At 36.7% G+C, this 23,149-nt stretch overlaps 1 protein-coding gene across 1 annotated transcript in view; it reads left to right on the top strand.

Annotated features, from left to right (window-relative positions):
- Positions 1–18,333, top strand: part of LOC149562327 (Metallopeptidase M24 family protein) — a 325,045-nt gene extending 306,712 nt beyond the window's left edge. The window contains exon 13 of the mRNA XM_089825850.1: positions 17,936–18,333. Within this exon, the coding sequence (XP_089681976.1) occupies positions 17,936–18,016 (81 nt within the window). The 3' untranslated portion in view covers positions 18,017–18,333. The remainder of the gene's footprint in view (positions 1–17,935) is intronic.
- The last annotated feature ends 4,816 nt before the right edge of the window (positions 18,334–23,149 follow it).

Below are 23,149 nucleotides of genomic sequence, written 5' to 3'. Positions count from 1 at the left end.
ATATAGGAAACATTCTATTGCTTGCTAGAAGCCATTGGGCAAAAAGAGTGAACAAACTGAAAACATCTATTTTGTTTCCTTAGCGGAGCCACCCATACCAATATCCAATTCAGATAATAACCGTAGCATAATCAATGAAAAGAACAATGCTTGATAACCTTAAAACATATAGGAAAGGAAAGCCTAACCTTTAGGTGAAATAGATAATTACCAAGATCTAAGCCTTATTACTCTATTTAGGCCCAATGTCAATCACATTCTTATAAAATGCCTTGATTAAACAAGAGAAAAGAGCAAACTAACTCACCATCATTGCGAAACACCTTGCATTTTGATTGAAACTAAAAATTCCAGCCCCCAATGGGAATCATAGCTAGGGTATTGAGGTAATAGTTGTTTATTAGGATTCCCTTATGAAGGCTCCAAACAATATAACCTTACAACTTATTAGCCAATTTGTCAAAGCTTACCTGGTTAATTTATAAAGTTAAGCATGGATGATGTTACTTCTGGCTTTGTAATACAATTATGAAATTAAAACCATAAAATAGTGTAGCACAAGAAGAAGCATACCCAGTCTGGCTCCATAACTACCAGTAGCCCATAATTTATAAAAGATTACTCCACCATTATTTTCAAAAGTGCCTAGGAAGTGTTTGGCCAAGTCCCCAAGACTATGGTCCTTTTGAATACGAGGAGCCTTGAAACATTAAAATCATATCATGTTGCTAAAGAAAATGAGGAAAATTTAAAGCCCAACAACATTCTGCTCTAATTTGAAGATATTCTTCTTAGCTTCATAGAAGTCTCCAAATTTGATAATAAAAATAAACTAGATTTATAGAGTATAGTGTATATAAAAATGGGAAATTAAAATGCTTCCAGAATTTAAAGAGAAAGTACTTCGAAACATGTTAAAATTATGCCAAATTGTAGTAGCTATTGTTCTTTTGTGTTCTAAATTATTCATATGCTCCCTTAGTATTCAGAAAGTTATACGATTAACCAAAAGTATAGATGTCTGCGAATTTAAAGCAAATACTAGTGAAAAGATGACAAGTTTTCCAAAATGAAACAACTACATTCACTATTCTTCCCTAAAGCCTTCACATAAATCTTCAATGGTAGCTCTTAGAGATCATTCATGCAGAATCCCTTCCTCCTTGAAGTAATTTTCCAACCAGTCCTCTTCAATAAGATCCAAAATGGCAAAGAAGAAGAGGAGGAATCCGAGATTTCTTTGGTAAACCTCCCAAAACCTAGTTGGGTCTTCAGTGAAAATGTTTGGGTAAGTTGGGACTCGTTCTCCCCTTACACATGGCATGTTATAGTTTGTCGCTAGGGGAGTTGAGAGGTCCCCTCTGATATTCATCAGTATAGTGTCAAGGTCACCCAACAATTGTTCGTCAAACAGCTCCTAATAGAGGCTAGTGATGAGGTCATTATCGACATAGAAGTGGTGAGTGTTAGTTATAAACATGGCCACTATGTCCGCGTTGGAATAGAACCTATTGGGACAATTAATATATTGAGTTCCAAAACACTGGATAACTGCTCTCCAAACCACCGTGTTTCTCACTGACAAAAATTGCATAATCTTTTCTAGCTTAATAGGTTTGTCGAAAGCCATGAGATAGGATGGGGAAGTGAGCTTGATTTGGGTATCCATGGCTTTCAATATGCAGAATGAAGCCAACATTCCCCAATAAATAAGGAGAAAAAGAACGAAAAGAAGAAATCAATGCCAACACTACCCGAGGAGAAAACATCAATTAAGACTCGCACATAGGAAGGAGTGATTCATGCATGGAAAGTGCTCGCCACCTTGTCTCAAGCCTTAATTAACAAAAAAAAGTTCCTAAGTGCATAGAAAGAATCCATCCAAGATTGATAGAATTATATCATGTTATTTAATTAAAATGTTAGGTATAGCATAGCTTAGATTAATAATTGTGATATTAAGAGTCATGGAGATTGCAGAATGGGAAAAGAGGATGGGTTAATTAATGTCCTCTGCCCCTTGATGCTATATTGTTGGCAGTTTTATATCCTTACCATGAATAAGATTAATCATGATTATTTGAAGATTTATTCCTATATCCAAGGTTGGGGTTAATAATTTGTTCAGTTTCCAACTAGGCAAGGATTACCTTCTAAAGGCCTTAATCACTATAACTAAATCACCCTAGATTAGCTACTTCATAGAAAAAATACTTAAAGTCTTAAGTTAGCTTCTAAGTCGAACACAATTTTAATTAAATTCTTTAAAGTTAATATGGAAAAAGATGAAAACTAATGATTGCCCCAAGTTAGTGGATAATCATGGTGAAGAAGGGTAGGGAAAAAAGATGGTGTTGCTCATCCCATCAGCTTCTTTGTTGGCCAATTTATCAGCCATATTGCCTAGATTAGCTACTTAATAGAAAGCATACTTAAAGTCTTAAGTTAGCTTTTAAGTAGAACACAATTTTAATTAGGATTTTAAAAGTTAATATGGATGTAGGTGCAAACTAAGTTTCCCCCAAGTTAGTGGATAATCATGGTGGATAAGGGCGGGGAAAAAAGATGGTGTCACGTTTCCCATCAGCTCCTTCGTTGGCCAATTTATCAGCCTTACTGTTACCTTCTCTATAAATATGGTTAATAGTTATTTTCTTAATATTTTTAGCTAGCTCCAAAGCCTTGTATAGTAGAGAATTCAATCTCCAGTTAGGCATAGATTGACTTTTGAAAGCATTAATTACTATTGTTGATTCACCTTCAATTTCAACCTGACTCAGTTTTAATTTTAAACATAGCCACAAGCCCTCGATTTGTGCTCAAGTTCAGCTTCATTATTAGTAGGCTTACCTATTGGTTTCAAACACTTGGCTAGAAGATCACCCTGATGATATCTAATGCAACAACTGATATGTGTTGTTTGCAGGTTGCCCCTAGAGGCACCATCAAAGTTAAGTTTAGCCCAATTCTTTGCAGGAGGGGACCAAACACAAAGTGCTCTTTTTTCTTTGTTGTCCTTCCCACCCTTGTTATAAAATGAGGGTAGTTTAAGACTTGGCAGCTGGTTTCTCATTTTATCATCCCAGGGTGACATTAGTATAGCTGTCCCATTGAGGTTTAAGATTTTACAATTGAGGGTTTCAATTATGGATACTTCTATTTTTATAGTAAGCTGATCCCATGACATACTAGTATTCTTGAAGATTCTTCTATTTCTCTTCTTGCATAATTACCAAAGAATTATGGAAGGAGATATTAACCACAACCCATAATACATACTGCCAGAATTTAAGTTAAGCCAAGAGAGTAATAGGAGTGATATAGAGTTCCATAAGTTAGAACCCCTTGGAGGATTTTTGGTTCTAAGGACACTGAGTGGATCATTAGAATGCATATATTTTTTAAACAAGGTTCTTGCCCATTTTAGGTGGGGAAATCTAATCATTCTCCAAATGAGCTTGGCACCAAGAGCCATTGCCCGATCTTTCAAGTTTTTGACACCAAATCTTCCATTTGAGCTATGTCGGCAAACCTTATTCTAGGTTAGGAGGGATATTTTCCTTTTATCTTTAGAGCCTTGCCAAAGAAAGTCTCTTAAAATTTTGGTTATATTATCGTTCTTTTGAGATGGCTGTTCCAGAACCGATAATTGGAAGATTGGAATACTTGACAATACTAATTTGAGCATGGTTATTCTACTTGCTAAAGACAACCATTTTCCTTTCTAAGACTGAAATGTTGGCTTAATTTTGCCTATTAGAATATTGCAGCCAGAAGAGTTTCTCTTCCCTTGTTCTAATTGAATACCCAAATATCTACAGGGGAGAAACCCCTTCTTAATGTTCAGGATTTTGCTAATTTCTACTTCCAAAGGAGCCTTGGTATTAAAAAAGAAGATTTCAGCCTCAGATAAATTTATATCTTGACCAGAAGCTATCATGTAAGTTTGGAGAATATTTTTCAAAGCTTTTGCCTCTTTGATACTAGCTTCCCCATATAAAATTGTATCATTGAAAAACTATTGGTGGGTAGTTTCATCTTCCTCTTGGGATAACTGGATGCCCTTAAGGGATTGGTTAGTTTTATAGTTGCCCAAAGCTCTTCCTAGTGCTTTAGACATAATAATGAACAAGAAGGGGGATATAGGATCCCCTTGTCTTAGTCCTTTGGAGGTTGAGAAGAAATTCTCTGACATCCAATTTACCAAGATTGAGAATTTTGGAGTTGAGATACATTCAAAAATTAGATCAATCCATTGCTTCGAAAAGGCAAAAGCTTGTAAGCATTTGCAAAGAAATCTCCAATCAACCTTATCATAAGCCTTACTGATATCTAATTTGATCATCATGCTTGGTGAACCATTATAATGAAGGGAATGGATTGCTTCTTTGGCAATTACTATCCCATAATAAATGGACCTGGCTTCGTCCCCATAATAAATGGACCTGCCTGGGACGAAGCCAGTTTGCTCTTTAGTGATAAGAATTGGTAAAATATTTAACATCCAATTGGCCAAAGTCTTGGATAGTAATTTGTAGAGAGTATTGCATAGTGTAAGTGGCTGGGATTCCTTAAAACTGTCCACTGAATCTTGTTTTGGAATAAGAACAAGAAATGTGTGGTTGACTTCTTTGAGGAGAGCACCTGAATTTCTAAAGCTCTCCAAGGCCTCTAAGATCTCATCTCCCAAAAAGTGCCGACATTTTTGGGAAAAACACGTTGGGAAGGCCATCAGGCCTAGGGTATTTTTTTCAAGGCCATTGGAAAACAGCCTTAGTGACCTCTTCCTTAGAGATTTTACGTAATAAAACTTTGTTGTGATCATCTGAGATCAATTTTGGAATATTGTTTAAGGAGTTTTGGAAGGCCAAAGAGGATCCTTCCAAGTTGTTTAGCATATTCTCAAAATAAGAGTTGCCTCTTTGGCAATTTCAGCAGGTGTTTCTATTATAGTATTATCCTTGTTTTTAATTTAGCAACTTTATTAGTGGCTCATTTCTGTTTAGTACTATTGTGGAAACATTTAGTATTTTTGTATCCTTCCCTTAACCAGGTTTTCCTGGATTGTTGTTTGCAAAAGATTTTCTCTTTGGCTAGGATATCCTCCAGTTTTAGTTTGAGGTCTTTTTCCTTATGATACAGACTTTCATCCATACCTTTTTTCATGAATTCTGAGTTTACACTAGCTAATTCAAATTCAATTTCAGCTTCAGTTTCAAAGATGTTTCCAAATTTAGTCTTATCCCAAAGGATAAGGTTTTGTTTGATTATCTTAAGTTTATGTCTCATCTTATACATCCTGAAACCTTCTACTTCCAAGTTAACCCACCAGTCTTCAAGTAGTTTGATCCAAGATTCATCTTTGAACCACATTATTTCAAATTTAAATGGATTCCTAGCTGGGTTCCTTCTAATTCAAAAGTTAGAAGGACTGGATAGTGATCAAATCTGGAGAAGGGAAGAGTTTCAAAAAGTAGATGAGAGACCTCATTAGGAATTCTGCCAAAGATAAGGAATCTGTCTAGTTTCTTTGCTATTTAACTAAAGCCTTGCCTTGTGTTATTCCAAATAAAGGAGTTATCCTTGGATTTGATTTCTAATAAGTTGTAACAATGCAACCAGTTTTTAAAATCCATTGACGCTTGAGACAATTTTGCCAAACCTGCTCTCTTTCCGGAAGAGGTTGAAAATGCATTAAAATCCCCTGCCCCCCAAAAACAAAAAATAAATTAAATATACAAAGGGAGTTAATAGTCTGCAAGACATGGTCCAGTTCCAACCAAAGGGATCTTTTCTCTGTTGTTGGTGTAGGCCCATAAATATTTAACAGGGTAAGTTGTAGATTAGAGTTAAGATTTTTAAGATTTTCAACATGAACAAACAGCAAATACTTTTCCCACCTCATGGAAATGAGAAAAACTAAATAGCAGTTCCATAGTATTGCCAAACCTCCCGATGCCCCTATCGCTAGGCTTCCAAAGATTTTCCTAAAACCCATTTTCTTCCCAAAAACATTTAACTCTTCTTGGTTCATTTTGGTTTCTTGAATCATAATTATATCAGGTTTATATTGAGCAAGACAACACTTTAATAAGAACTGTTTGTTTCGGACATTTAAGCCCCTAACATTCATGTAATGACTTTCATTTCTCCGTGGGAAAAAACTTTCCCTTCCCTGCATCACATAGTTTAGTTAGTTTAGTTTGACCCTCTGCCTCTGCATCTTGAGATCTTAGCTCATTAAGAAATTTTCTGCCTCATTTCTTAGCGACCTTGCTCAATATTGGAGAGGCCTGAGGTTCTTGAGATTGTTCCACACCTCTTATACATGCAAGATAATATTTTTGAACCTATTATTGAAGAAGAAGTCTCTGAAGAAGATGATGCTCTTTTAGATGATCTTGCACCCACTCTACAAGAGACTGAAAGACAACTTGAGCAAGAAGATGATGAGGAGTTACCCACATTGATGATGAATTACACATGCAGAGGAAAAGGAAGAAACTATTGGCAAAATCGTAGAGGAAAAGGAAGCCACTCTTTTGGAAGAACATTTGATCATCCACAATCTTCTAGGTCACATACAATGTCCTATCACCCACCATTTGAAACGCAACCAGGATTTGAAGATTTCACACAAGATTTTCAAGATTTTAATGTGTACCAAACTACAGAGCCTTTTGAACAGGAGTGCCAAAGGCTAATCTCTTTCACACCTCTCACTATTGAGCATAAGCGTAGAAAATTCTTTAAGAAATCCCAGCAAGAGGTTAGAACTGATCCAAGATATATGTTCAGAAGATCCTCAGAAGTTTTGGCAAAAGAAGATGCCAGAGATGCAAATAAAACTGCAACCAGGTGCAAAAATGAAAAGTGGCAAGAAGATTCCAATACCAAGACATGACTATGATGATATGAATGAAGCCATTCAAGTGCTAAAAAGGGGAAAGTATTTTATGGTTAATAAAGAATCTAAAAAGAAAAGAAAAAAGTTCCATATCTCATTCCACAAATCTTATTTATTAGAAAAGGTAGCCAATTCTAAAATCTTCTCACAGTTTAATCAGGATTTTACCAGATTCGAGTAAAGAAGCAAGATCAGCACAGGATTGCATTTAGTTGCCCTTTTGGCCACTATGAATGGACAGTAATGCCTTTTGGATTGATCAATCCTCCATCTTACTTCCAAGAATGTATGGACAAGATATTTTGTGGTTGTGAAAATTTCTCTTATGTCTATATAGATCATATTCTTGTTTTTAGTAAAAACATTGATGAGCACAAATCTCATCTAGACACATTTTATAGGTTATGTTTGAATTCTAGGATTGTTCTGTCCCCATCTAAATTTCAATGGTGTTTAAACTCCTGTAAATTTTTAGGTATGATTGTTAATACTGGTAAACTTGAGATCCAACCTCACATAAAGACAAAAATCCTTGAATTCTAAGCTCCTCTTAATATGAAGGAGCTGCAAGGATTCCTAGGTATTTTGAACTATGTATATAATTTCTATCTAGGAGTAGGTTTTGACAGGGAACCATCACAGCAATTACTGACAAAGAAAAAGCCACAATGGACCTCTGTACATGAAGCAATGAAGAAGATCAAGCAAAAGGTCCAAGACCTCCCTATACTTGATGTCCCCACAACACAGGATTTTACCTTGTATACAAATGCTTCTGATACTGCTTGGGGAGGGCATCTTTGCTTTGTTAAAGATGGTAAAGAATTCATTGCAGAATATACCAGTGGCGTTTTTCTTGAGGAAGTTAGAAAGTGGATCTCTTTTGACAAGGAAATTTATGGCATCATAAAATGTTAAAAGAAATTTGCTCTAAAATCGATGCACTTGCCAAAGTTTGTCATCCGCACAGATTGCATAAGGTTCTTGACATTCAAAGAAAAGGATAATGGAAGAAAAGATGGTAGAGGGAAATATGTCTGATGGCAAGAATATTTAAACCAATACAATTATGAGGCTCAACATATTCCGAGAAAACATAGAGTTGTTGATGATTATCTGAGTAGACATAACCGTAGCATTTTCATGCAAAATCCTCATAATCCTCCACCTTATCCTGGATTCCACTTATCCAAAGAATTCAATGTTTATTTCAGAACTTTCCATGAAATTGCACAGAGAAGTTGTCCAATGAGTGGAATCAACACTAAATTCCTACACTGTGCAAACTATTATGCAGAAACATTTACGCATCTAGGATGTTGAACAAAACTAGTGATTACAAATGATGCCTACGGAGAATTCACTATCCTTCATGTCAAAATAGATCATCATAATCTCTTAATGCTTGATCTTATTAGGAAACCTTTCTTCACATGGCTAATTACATGCATTGCCCCACGTATTGAGCAATTATTAGATTTCTTTAGATATGCTGGTTTTGACAAAGTTAATCTTAATGATAAACTTGACTTTGAAGTTTGTGTACAAGTCATCACAAATGTGAGGCTTAAGTGGGAATCTTACTTTTCACCACACCTAACATATGATGACAATCGACAACATTGGAATATTCAACATCGCTTTAATCTCATGGAGAACTGAAACCTATTGTTGCATCACCAGCATCTAGCTCATTGTCAACAAGCACTGGGAGTCATTATAATTATAGTCCTTAAGGGCAATCTTTGTACAAGGTCGTCATTGTCACTATTTATAAAGTAGACATACCGCCTTAACCAATTTACGCGGTATCCCCGATTCCAAGTCACTTTTTACTTGTTGGGTTGCTATAAATAAGCTCATGGTAAAGCATATTGGGCATTAGGTTTTCATTTGAGTCTTGAGTAAAAGAGTCTTGAGCCATGTCATTATGTGTATGCTCTATGCATACATGCTTCGAGTAGTCTCCCCGATTCCAAGTCACTTTTTACTTGTTGGGTTGCTATAAATAAGCTCATGGTAAAGCATATTGGGCATTAGGTTTTCATTTGAGTCTTGAGTAAAAGAGTCTTGAGCCATGTCATTATGTGTATGCTCTATGCATACATGCTTCGAGCAGTCTCCCCTACATAGAAAAACAACGTGATAGGTTAAAGTCTTTTAGCATTGTAAGGTTATTTGATAATAGTAAGAAGTCATAACCATTCGGCCACAAGCTTCCACCATTGGTTTTTGTCCGGTATAAGTGGTACAAGTAGTAATAGAAAGAAGTCGTAGCCATTTGGCCCACAGCCTTTGTTTCTGGTTTCTTCTCGGTATAAGTGGTATAAGTGGCATCGGAGCCATAGGTCTAGGTTGTTCCTAAGTACACAAATCTATCCATCTCTAGTGACAAGATCAATGTCTAGGTACCAAGGTTGGATGTTACAACTAATTCTCATCATTAAGAGTTTGTCATTTCTTTTTGCTTTGTGAGAACTAGTTGTAACATCCATCTTTGACACTTAGACATTAATCATGTTACTAGAGATGGATAGATTTGCGTACTCAAGAACAACCTAGATCTGTGGCTTTGATACCAATTATATTGGGCAAAAACTAGTGACGGACGATGTTGGTTGAATGGTTGCGACTTCTTACTATTACCACTTATACCGGGAAAAAACCAATGGTGGAGGATGTTGGCCGAATGGTTACATCTTCTTACTATTATCAAATAAACCTTACAATGCTAAAAGACTTACAACTTATATCACTTTGTTTTTGATTTGCAGGGAAGATCGCTCGAAGCGCTTATGTAGAGAGCATACACAGAATGGCATGGTTGTAGACTCTACTTAAGACTCAAATGAAAACTTGATGCCCAATATGCTTCTACATGAGCATATTTATAGCAACCTAGTAGGTAAAAAGTGACTTGGAATCGAGGATATCAGTTAAGGCGGTATGTTTACTTTACAAATAGTGATAGTGACAGACTTGTACAAAGATTCCCCTTAAGGACTATAATTATAATGACTCCCAGTGCTTGCCGACGATGAGCTAGATGCTAGTGATGGGACAGTAGGTGTCAGTTCTCCATGATCAAAAACATCTCTTCCCATATGAGTGGTCTCCACTAAGCCAAAAGATTAAAGCAATGTCAAATATTCCAATCTTGTTGGTTGTCATCAAATGTCAGGTGTGGTGAAAATTAAGATTCCCACTTAAGCCTCATGCTTGTGATGACTCGTACACAAACTTCAAGCTCAACTTTATCAGGACCAGCATATGTAAAGAAATCTAAGAATTGCTCTAAACATGGGGCAGTGCATGTAATTAGCCATGTGAAGAAAGGTTTCCTGGTAAGATCAAGCATTAAGAGATAATGATGCTTTGTTTTGACCCGAAGGATAGTGAATTCTCCATAGGCATCATGTGTAATCACTAGTTTGGTTATACATCCTAGATGTGTAAGTGTGTTTATAGAATAGTTTGGACAATGTAGGAATTTACTATTAATTCCAATCATTAGACAACTTCTCTATGCAATCTCATGGAAAGTTTTTAAATAAACATCAAATTCTTTGGATAAGTGGAATCCTAAATAAGGTGGAGGATTACGAGGATTCTACATGAAAACACCAAGGTTGTGTCTACTCGGATAATCAACAACAACATTATGATTTCGCGGAATATGTTGAGCCTCATAATTGTATTGGTTTAAATATTCTTGTCATCAAACATATTTTTCTCTTCCATCTTTTATTCCATGATCCTTTTCTTTGAATGTCAAGAACCTTGTGCAATTTGTGCAAATAACAAACTTTGGCAAGTGCATCAATTTTAGTGCAAATTTCTTTAAACATTTTATGATGCCATAAATTTCCTTGTTAGAAGAGATCCACTTTCTATCTTCCTCAAGAAAAATGCCACTAGCATATTCTGCAATGAATTCTTTACCATCTTTAACAAAGCATAGATATCCTCCCCAAGCAGTATCAGAAGCATCTATATACAAGATAAAATCATGTGTTGTGGGAACATGAAGTATAAGGAGGTCTTGGACCTTTTGCTAGATCTTCTCCATTGCTTCATCATGTACAGAGGTCCATTATGGCTTTTTCTTTGTTAGTAATTATTGTAATGGTTTCCTATCAAAACTTGCTCTTGGATAGAAATTATTTACATAATTCAAAATACCTAGGAATCCTTGCTACTCCTTAGTACTAAGAGCAGACAGACCACTTATACTGGGCAAAAACCAATGACGGAGACTATTGACCGAATGCTCACGCCTTCTTACTATTATCAAATTAACTTTACAATGCTAAAAGAGTTACAATCTATATCACTCTGTATTTTATTTGCACGGAAGATTGCTCGAAGCACTTATGTAGAGAGCATGCACTGAGTGACATGGCTCTAAACTCTACTTTATACTCAAGACTAAAATGAAAACCTAATGCCCAATATGCTTCCACATAAGCTTATTTATAGCAACCTAGCTGGTAAAAAGTGACATGGAAGCAGGGATATCGGATAAACCGATTAAGGCAGTATGTCGACTTTATAAATAGTGACAATGACGTCCTTGTACAAAGATTCCCCCTAAGAACTATAATTATAATGTCTCCTTATTCTTGCCGACGATGAGCTAGATGTTGGTGATGGGACAATAGGTGTCAGTTCTCCATGATCAAAAACATCTTCCCATGTGAGTGGTCTCCACCGAGCCAGAAGATTAATGCGCTGTTGAATATTCCAATCTTGTCGATTGCCATCATATGTCAGGTGTAGTGAAAAGTAAGATTCCCACTTAAGCCTCATGCTTGTGAAGACAACCCAGCAATTCAAGGACACATACTTAACTTCAACATTGGATTTATCTCTAGCAGCAATAGTAAGATTCAGATAGTATGTAAAGCGCACAAAGTTTTTTGACATTCTCAAAAGACTGGATAATTGACAAGCATGATTGTTATTTACCCGTCTTTTGTCATATAGACCTAAATATCACACAGGTTTGATATTTTTTGTAATTAATGAACCAATAGTGACTTGGATGACACCAAAATGAACAAAATCTACATCCTTCTGACTTCTAATGTATTCTATTTCTTCGGGAGGAATGATAGGCAACATTTTGGTTTGAAATGTTTGTCTAGGGTTATATTCTAGTGTATGCTCTACTATGTTCATGCTAGGGATTACAAAATGGTTAAAAGTAGATTTTGATAAGAAATTCTTCAATTGATTAGGCATATATGCATCCTTATTTATACCTTAAGGCTTTAATTGAGGAGGTATATAAGTACTTGGCGATCTAGAGTCCTTTCATCTATCTGGATATCAAGTATATCTTCATTCACGACTAGGTCATCTGTAGTATGTTGGACAATATGTACTTCATACAATCATTCCATACTAGCTTCATAAATTCTTTCAACTCCCTCCTGGGTAGCAAATCATTTGAACTCAACCATCTTCTTTTACAAGTGAGATATAGGAGATGCTATGACACAAGGGTTTTACAGGAGAGACTTGTAGACAACAATTGACTGGTGGTTAAAGACAAGACAATAACATAAGAAATATGAATCTCAATCCCAACACCAATGTGTAACCCTATAGAGAAATTCTATTCATGCTTAGCACTTATCTCAATCTTGTTACTAGAGATGGATAGATCTTCGCACTTAGGAACAACCTAGATCTGTGGCTTATATACCACTTATACCGAGAAGAAACTAGTGGCCAAATGGTTACGACTTCTTACTATTACCACTTATACCGAGCAGAAACCAGCAGTGGAGGTTATTGGCCGAATGGTTACGGCTTCTTACTATTATCAAATAAACCTTATGCTAAATGACTTACAACCTATATCACAATGTTTTTGATCTGCAGGGGATATCGCCCAAATTGCTTATGCAGAGAGCATACACAGAATGACATGGCTCTAGACTCTACTCAACACTCAAGGCTCAAATGAAAACCTGATGCCTAATATGCTTCTACATGAGCTTATTTATAGCAACTAGCAAGTAAAAAGTGACTTGGAACCTAGGATACCAGGTAAACTGGTTAAGGCGGTATGTCTACTTTATAAATAGTGATAGTGATGGCCTTGTACAAAGATTCCCCTTAAGGACTATAATTATAATGACTCCCAGTGCTTGCCGACGATGAGTTAGATGCTGGTGATGGGACAATAGGTGTCAGTTCCCCATGATCAAAAACATCTTTTCATGTGAGTGGTCTCCATCGAGCCAGAAGATTAAAGTGATGTCGAATATTCCAATCTTGTTGGTTGTCATCATAGGTCAGGTGTAGTGAAAAGTAAGATTCCCTCTTAAGCCTCATACTTGTGATGACTCGTACACAAACTTCAAGCTCAACTTTATCAGGACCAGCATATCTAAAGAAATCTAATAATTGCTCAGTAGATGGGGCAGTGCATGTAATTAGCCATGTGAAGAAAGGTTTCCTGATAAGAACAAGCATTAAGAGATAATGATGATTTGTTTTGACCTGAAGGATAGTGAATTCTCCATAGGCATCATTTGTAATCACTGGTTCTGTTATACATCCTAGATGTGTAAATGTGTTTGCAGAATAGTTTGCACACTGTAGGAATTCAGTGTTGATTCCACTCATTATACTTCTCTATGGGATTTCATGGAGAGTTTTAAAATAAACATCAAATTCTTTGGATAAGTGGAATCTTGGATAAGATGGAAGATTATGAGGATTCTGCATGAAAACACAAGGGTTATGTCTACTCAGATAATCAGCCACAGATCTAGGTTGTCCCCGAGTATGCAAATCTATCCATCTCTAGTAAGAAGATTGAGATAAGTGCTAAGCGTGAAGAGAATTTCTCTGTATGGTTACACTTTGGTGTTGGGATTGAGATTCATATTTCTTATGTTATTGTCTTTTCTTTAACCACCAATTGATTGTTGTCTATAAGTCTCTCCTATAAAACCCCTGTAACTGTCTTAGCGTATCCCATATCTCACTTGTAAAAGATGGTTGAGTTCCAGCGATTTGCTACCCAAGAGGGAGTTGAAAGACTTAATGAAGCTAGTATGGAAGGATTGTATGAAGTACCTCCTGTTCAGCCTACTACAGAGGATCTAGTTGTGAATGAAGATATACCTAATATCCCAAACAGATGAAAGGACTCTAGATTGCCAAGTAAGTACTTATGTACCTCCTCAATTGAAGCCTGAAGGTGTATATAAGAAGGATGCATATAAGCCTAATCCATTGAAGAATTTCTTGTCAAAATCTATTTTTAAGCATTTTGTAATCCCTAGGAAGAAGGTAGTAGAGCTTACACTAGAATGTGACCCTAGTTAAACATTTCAAACCAAAATGTTGCCTATCTTTCCTCCCGAAGAAATAGAACACATTAGAAGTCAGAAGGATGTAAATTTTGTTCATTTTGGTGTCATCCAAGTCACTATTGGGTCATTAGTTACAGAAAATATCAAACCCGTGTGCTATTTAGCCCTTTGTGATAGAAGACAGGCAGATTACAATCATGGTTGTCAATTATACAGTCTTTCGAGAATGTCAAAAAACTTGGTGTGCTTTACATGCTATCTGAACCTTACTGTTGCTAGTAGAGATAAATCCAATGCTAAAGTTAAGTAAGGGTCCTTGAATTGCTAGGGTATCTTCAGTTCTCTTTATGGTATGAAAATGTTGGACCTTTTAAATATGCTTCTGTCCAAATTCAGGTCTTGTATAGCATGACAAATACCAACAATCCTGACATACTTGATAATTTGCCTTAGGCTAGAACACTGAATGTAGAAGTACAGTTACAGAAAGGTCATGTAGTACTGTTGATATACCTGTAGGATGGAAACTTAACTGGATGCAACATGTAGCTCCTAAACTCTTAGAGACTACTAAGACAATTCACCATGTGTCTCATAATCATATTGACATTTTGCCTCGATCTCTTTCTTCTAGAACTCAATCCCTTTATAGAACAATACCAAGATGCTCAATCTTCTTTCAGCTCTTTTGGCAGTACGCGAAATCGAAGAAAGACTCATCTTGTTGTTGAAATGGAAGAACCTCCTATTAATGCAAGCCCTAATATATCAGAACTAGTCCAAGCCAAATCCACAAGAAAGGGAAAAGGGAAGTGTACTGACCATCTTTTCTTCCATATGGTTAATCCACTCCATTGAGCAGAAACATTGGCCTGGTATAAGGAACAAGGGCATACAATTATCAAAATGGTAGATGACCACCATTAAAAGTAGAATTTAAAACAAAGCATGGTAATGTGTCTACATCCATTCATACAAATGTACTGAAATTAGGAAATATAGTTGTAGAAAATCATGATGGAATTATTGAGATTAGGGATTCTCTCAGTAAACTTAAGTTTAAGGTTATTCTCATTCTCCAGTCTTATTAAATTATTCCTCAGGTCCTCATGGGTGTAACCTTTTCCCCCAAGCTTCAAAAGTTTTTCAATTAGTTTATCCTTTTCAATAGTGAGGCCCTCTTTCATTTATTCCTCTGTGCACATATTGATTAGATTTTCAGTAAGTTGAGCACAAAAGACTTATTTTTCTTCCCCGCTCATGCCATGATTGATGGAGCTTTTACTATTTTGAGATAGAGCATCCTCTTCTATAGGAGGAGCTTGAAGGGCTATGGTAGATGGGGCAAGGGGCTCCTCTACAGCTAGAGTATAAGGAGAAACAGGGGAAACACCAAGAACATTTCCGGATACAGCAATAAGATTCACAACTAGTTTTGTAATGGAATTAATTGTTGAGATAGGCTTAACATCCTCACAGATCATTGTTTGTGGGGTAGAGGGAGCCACTTCCTCTAGCTCCTAATTTTCAACAATTTCCCCTTCCTCAATAATAGGCTCTAGAGGAGCTCCCATGATACCTACTGCAAGAGAGGATGACCTATTTGAAATAATAAAACCTCCTCCCTTTGGTTGAAAGGAGATATCCAGATCTGGAATAGAAGAGGGCAACCCATGTGAGTTTCAGAGATTTAAAATCTTTAAGATTATTACATATCTTACATGGGGGAGGTTGCCAAGTGATTTTCTTAGAGATACTACTAGAGAAGATCTCTGATTCTAGCTATTATAAAGAATTATTTGTAATAATCCTTTAATGTTTTGAAATTTACCTTAGAGAATTGCATATATGGCTGAGAATAGAGATTTGCAGTCATTCTATTCAAACATCTTTTAACATAACCCATTTCAGTACTTTAATATTATCAAAAGCATATGGATCAAAATTGGGTTCCCATCTTACGAATTTTAAATAATAGCCTTACAGAAAAATTGGATCTCCATGCAATAGTTTTTTCCTTAATTCTAGTGTAGAGCAATCTAAGAAAATAACATTTTTTTAAGGTTAGAAATTCTTACCTGATCCCCAAAGGTGGATTTAAGCCAATTTGAGCTGGGGTTCTAGAGGTGTCTTCTCTGCACCATTTAGCAAAAATACCATTTGATTGACAATAATCTTATATCCCATTAGCATAAATGTTATTGATAATTAGGGTTTTAGGTTCATCACGGGACATACTAGAAACCCTAAAGGGATTAATTCGAATATTTGCCTCCAAAACTGGGGAAGAACTCCAGTGATCCGCAGCCGTATGTTGCAAAGGAGGCACCAAGGGAGAGCCATTCTCAGCCCTAGGGGGACCAAGAGGAATCACATTGGCTCCTGAAGCTTTGCTAGACAAACTAATTGAGAGAACCTAATTTCGTTTATTCAAGGAAAATCCATTAGGGCTTTCAACATGGGCATCTATCCGCTTGGTCCTCCTCTGTTTGGAATTAAGATTCATTGAACCCCTTGGCCAACGTATTAGGAGGAAGAGAAAGGGAAGCTTTCCTCTTTGTTGAAGCCGAACGGTTCTCCATTAACTCAGCAAAAGGCTTCCTAGTTTCAAAATCTAACAAAGTTCTAGAATTTAAGGCCTCAGACTAGGGCAATGAAAAGCAAGCATTTGTAGGAGCCAAAGAGGCAGCATTCCTACACACGAGAAGCAGAGGTTCTTCGTCTTTAAATTTTTAATTTTTAAAATTAACAAATTTTATAATTGTCATGGACCATTTTTTGAAATTTTAACAAATCATATCGTTTTATTGGCAATTCCAAGTACCCATCTCTTTTTATCTTTTTTGTGGTGAAGCTTACCACTATCAAGTAGCATTAGTCTCTGGGCAACACTGATGTTTCCCCATCCCATGGTGTTCAGGCTAGACATCTTGTACTTTTTGTTGAATATCTTCCTATTTCCCATTTTTAATTTCTGCCACACAACAATCTATCCTCATGGCTGACATTGAAGAATTAAAGTTGAACTGTAGTTTGATAGTTTCTGCCTGTAAATTGTGGAAATTATGGATACTCTAGCAAATGTTATATTGAGTTCCCCCTTTTATATATATCAAACCGTTACAACGATTTTTCAGTGGCTGCAAATGACATCTATGATTCGTTTCAGGCTCTACAGAACAAGAAGTGACACTGACAGCTTGCTACTTTCTTCGGAAATTGCTCTACATGATGAAATGTCTCATCAAATCTCCTCATCCACTGCACTGCATGATTAAAATCTGTGATATAACTCACTATCTTATGGCCATTTTGTCTTGTTTTTATATTTAATTTGTTCTCTATGGTATTTTGTTTCACCCTTTTTGCAATTCTAGTCAAGTTCCATAATAAGCATAACGCATGCTCTCAAATGTCTTCCATCTTAATTTCTAATAGGAACTCATCCTCGTGGTCATAATTTTCAAGTGAATAAGAGCATGGGTATTAGTAATTTTCTAATCCATGAGATCATTTAAAATTGCTTAATTACTAGCAATCTCAAATTTCTTTATATATAATATTTCATCTTAAAATATTAAATTTTCTTTGATTTTTCCTAGCCAGGGGAATCTATCAATTGAGAAATTTATTATTTTCCATTACAGTATATCCTATTTATATTGATGATATTAACAGTAGTACTTTCATTCAGGTTTCACCTCTCGTTCAGGGAGATGTTCATGAGTGGCTTCGGAAGAACACGCGACCAGTTCCTGTACATTCAACAGCTTAAAGGAGCTACTGTAGATGCATAAACTGGTGGATATTGGGAAAATTTACACCTCATTTTGTGAAGCACAAAATTCCATACATTGGGAGGCAAAAGGCCTTCTCTATCAACTTTTACAGGCTTCTTATGCTTTGCTTTTGATTCAATATTTATCGCTGATTCTCCTCAATGTTAAAGAAGCTACAATTCTTTACCAAATTTATTTGAAATATGTAAAATTTCTCAAAGGGACCACTGAGTTCCAAAGAAATTAGTGTGTAAGAGCAGAATTTGGGAATTTTATAAGATAAAATATCAATCAATGATACTTTTTGAGTACAGCTTGTTGGATGCCAATCATTGCAATAGTAAATCAAATGATAGTCTTTATTAATTTGTATAGGGGGATAATATCATGGAGTTTTAAGCTTTGGTTAGACTAAAACTTTAAGCATGGCTGAAGAATATTTGTGTGAACTTCCTGGTTCTCGTTTATCTCAACGAGCCACATTTTATATGGAATCTAAATATCTTTCATATTATGTCTTTTCCTACTTTATGACAGACTAACAAAGAAAATGGAGAATCTAAATATCTTTTATGTCTTTTCCTACATTATGACAGACTATAACAAAGAAAATCGAGAATGTCTGAGAGGCATCAAATGCTATATAAATTTTCTTCTAATTCTTCACCTATTGATGAGACTGGAACAAATGAACAGGATGAATGATAAAAAAAGAACCATTTAATTTGTTTGGATAACATGAATCCTTCTAACATGGTGCTGATTTTAAACCATATGTACAAGACTTGGAATATTCAGTAATGGAAAAACAGTAATTCTAACTTCTAACAGTGGTTGCAACCTGATGTCTATTAGGCATTTCCTATGCAATAAATCTAGACATTGTAATTCATGGACAAATGTGCAACTAAAACCGTAAATATATTCTCCAAGTTGAACTTAGGTAGAATGTATAATACGGGACATTGTGTGTGATATATTGATTTCCATTTTAGTATTGTCTTAATAATAATTTGTACAACAGATGAATCTAACTGCAAACAAGCTGTAACTATCCAAGAATAATGAAATATCATATTGTCAGATTTAATAAACTTATTGTAATATGTTTAGTCACCGGTTCGAATTTGATTCAAAGTTCAAGTTCAAAGAACTGGTTTGCTAGTACAGCAAAATTTTGGAAAGGTGTTTCGGTTCGTTCGATTTCATTTGTACAAAAACATGTTAAAATTATATATTTTTGTGAAGCTTAGAAGTACAAGTTAAAATTAGAATGTCGCATAGTAACAAACAATCATATGATTTAATCATTTAAACAACAAAAGCTCCATAGACAAACATTAAACTTGAATGACATAGCATCATGATTCGTGATCATACCATCATATCGTTCAAGTTTTTTAACTAAAAGCGAGGTAAAAATTTTATTGAATACCAAAAAGAGCAGAACAACACAAGAAACAAAGAGAACTACAAAGCTTTATCCTGGTCCACAAGTTGAACCAGTATCTGAGATAATTCAAGGGGAAGCATCCTATGATCAATAATGTTCCAATTCCGCCCATATGCTCAAAGGCCCATTTAGCCAGACAATTAGCCACACCGTTCCACTCACGAGGGATATGCATAAAAGACACATAATTCAGAGAATTGCATAAATGAATGATCTGTTGAATAATCAGAGTCAAATGCCAATCCACATGCACAAGGTTCCTTCTATTCAATAAATTCACAACCACCTATGAGTCAGTCTCACATATAATTCTTTACCAGCCATGTTGATAACATTGTTCCACTGCAACCAAGATAGTCAGGGCTTCCATGAGGTTATTAGTATGGTAACCCTTATAAATAGAAAACAAAAACTGAATATCACCAAAACTATCACGCCCAACTCCCCCAATACCAGCTGGGCTAGGATTTCCCCGAGAAGAACCATCAGTGTTGATTTTAAGAATGCCCGCCTCAAGAGGAGACCAATGCCCCTTATGATTAACATGTTGAGAATGTTGCCTAGCTCTACTCCCAAAGCGGATGGGGGGGACCAAGGGAGTGATGCCCTGAAGAGGAAAGGAAAGGCATGAGTAAATACCAACATCTCTAGGATCCAAACATCCACCAATATCACATTTAGCTAGGAGTGTTTCATGAAGAGAATTAACAAATTTCCCCCACATGTGCTTGATCTCAAACTACACATCATGAAAGATCCTCATATTCCTCTCAAGCTAAATATGCCATAATATAAGGGAAGGGCCAATAGTCCAAGCAACTTGAAGAAAAGAAGTCTTGGAAGGGGGATGACCCAAACAGTCCCAGAATTCAGATAAAGAGGAAACATGCCAGCATGTGCATCCCCACACACTCCACCAGAAGTGCCAAATCTGTTTGGCAAAGGGGCACTAGAAAAAAAGGTGAGAAACAGTCTCTTCACTTTTGCAGCATAAAACACAAATGGAAGGCTCCTGGAAGCCTCACTTGTAGAGATTCTCCCAAGTAAGACAATGATTGTAAACCAGAATCTAGAGGAAAAAGTTGCACTTAGGCCATGAAAAACTATTCCAAACTTTCTTCCACCAAGAGACCACCTCACCAAAAAGTTGCTTCGTCAGTGCAAGGTACCTTGAAGAAATAGAATACTTGCCAGAAGAAGCACCTCCCCAAGCCAAAACATCAAGTTCCTGCAGAGAGTTGCACTCCCTAGAAGCCAATATATGAGAAAGTTCCAACCGATCCCCTAGAGAGCTACCCAGCGGCCAATCAGAAGAATTCTTCCATTTGTAACCCCATAGCAAGGCCCAGGTTATAAGCCTCTTTATAATGAGCACCTTATTCCATCCAGCAGAAAGGAAAAAATCACAAAGAGACTGCAAGTGTGGATGAGAGGATAAGAGAGGAGGATGCCCATTCCAAGAATCACTCCAAAATAGAGCCTCAATGCCTCTATTACAAATCCAAAATAAACTTCTCTTCACCAGGTGAGCACCAATCTTGAAGATATTACACACCATAGAGCCTCTTCCCTCAAGAGAAAACTTGGAAATATCTGAAGGTTCAACACCAAGTAAATACATGTGTGACAAGATACGGGCCCAAAGCTAAGATTAACAAGAACACCAGTGCCAATAGAGCTTGGCAGCAAGAGCTTGACTGCACAAGATAGCAGAATGAAGGTCGAGGCCGCAAATGGTATCCCAATTGATGAGGCTCCATTTGGTATTTTGCAAATTGCCACTCCAAAGAAATTGACGAGAGAGAGCATCAAATTCCTTAAGAAAATACACCAAGGTAATTTGTACCATGCTTCTATATATGGGAAGGGTCTGAATCACAGATTGAAGAAGTGTCACCCTGCTAGTAGTAGAGAGCCACCTATGAGTCCAATGATTGACTTTTTGTCGAAGTTTGTCAAGCAAGCTTTGCTAGAAAAGCCTACGTTGTCTACCCACCACAATAGGGACCGCCAAGTAAGTCAGAGGGAGAGACTTAATTTGAAATCTTAGGATATTAGCAATCCTTTGCTAGATAGGCTCAGGAGTGTTGAAGAAAAAAAATAGAGGACTTGTGGTCATTAATTTTCTTCCCAGAGGCAGCCAAATAAGTATCAAAGGTGAGTCAAAAGGCTTTAGCTTCTCGAATCCGAGCTCTCCTAGCAAAGGTCGTATCATCAACAAACTGGAGGTGGGAAAGAGTGGGCAAACCAATTTCCCAATGCTATCCTTGAATCAGATTTTGGGAGACATGAAACTTGATAAGTCTACCAAGTCCCTCAGCCATAATGATAAACAAATAAGGAGAGACGGGATCTCCCTGACGAAGACCTCTAGATGCCCCAAAAAGCTCTGATGGTTCACCATTAATAAGGACCGAGAAGGAAGGAGTAGTAACACAACTAAGAACCCATCTCACCCATTCTTGGCTAAAGCCAAATGCCAGAATAACTTTCCACAAGAAATTTCAATTGACTCTGTCATAAGCCTTAGCCATATCAAGCTTAATGAACATGGCACGTTCCCTGGTAGTACACATAGAGTGAATAGCTTCGGAAGCAATAACCATCCCATTCAAAATTTGTTTTCCTACCACAAAACCCCTTTGTTCCTCAGAGATAACCACGAGAAGCCAAATTTTAAGCCTCTTTGAGAGGAGCTTAGTAATGATTTTATAGACCACATTACAAAGAGCAATGGGCCTAAAGAAATCCAGCTGATTAGTCTCTTCCTTCTTCAGAATAAGGACTAAGAAAGTAGCATTCAAGGCTTGTGCCTTTTTTTGTTGGAATAGGACTCCTAAACCACATCCAAAAGGTCGTGATTGATAATATCCCAAAATTCCTGAAAGAATTCAATAGGAAAGCCATCAGGCCCCGAAGATTTTCCTTTCACAAGCTGAAGACCACCCCCTCCAAGTTAGACATACTAATTGGCCTCATAAGAGAGGCATTCATCTCCCCGGTCACAACAGAGGGAATATAGGACAGGATTGTATTCTCCTCAATCTCTGCTGGAGGTAAATCATTTGAAAAGAGAGTAGAGTAAAACTGAATAGCTTCCCTGGATACAGCTTGAGAGGAGGTTAGACGCGTCCCATCAAAAGTAACAAGAGAAGAAATGTAACTCCTATTGTGTCAAGCTCGCACATATTTATAGAAGAATACGATGTTCTTGCCCCCTTCCTAAAGCCAGTCAACTCGCCTTCTGTTTCCAATAAATTTCTTCTCTAATATCCCACTCAGCTAAATAAATAGAAGCTTGGGATTCTGCTATGCCAAGAGCTTCAAAAAAACCTAGATCCTGAATCTACTTGGTAATAACATCAAGACGATCCTGCGCCCTCTTCTTCATAATTTGGAGATTACCAAAACAATTCATGTTCCAATGCTTTAACTTCCTTTTAACATATTGAAGTTTTTTAAAGAAGGAAAACATAGCAGTGCCATATGCAGGGCCCTCCTGTCGCCACCAGTGAGCTATTAAGTCATGAAGAGAAGAGACTTGAAGCCACATTAGCTGGAACTTAAAGGGAGGCTTCTTGGGGACAACAACATAACTAGCTGTGAGCTTAATAGGCTAGTGGTCAGAACCTCTCCAATCAAGAATTTTAGAAGAGAGAGAGAGAGAGAGAGAGAG

Source organism: Cupressus sempervirens, chromosome 4, assembly GCF_028749045.1.
Source record: "Cupressus sempervirens isolate cs-2001-9-10 chromosome 4, ASM2874904v1, whole genome shotgun sequence".
Lineage (NCBI taxonomy): Eukaryota > Viridiplantae > Streptophyta > Pinopsida > Cupressales > Cupressaceae > Cupressus > Cupressus sempervirens.
The sequence above is the reverse complement of the archived record's forward strand: the minus strand, read 5'-3'. Positions and strand labels throughout refer to the sequence as shown.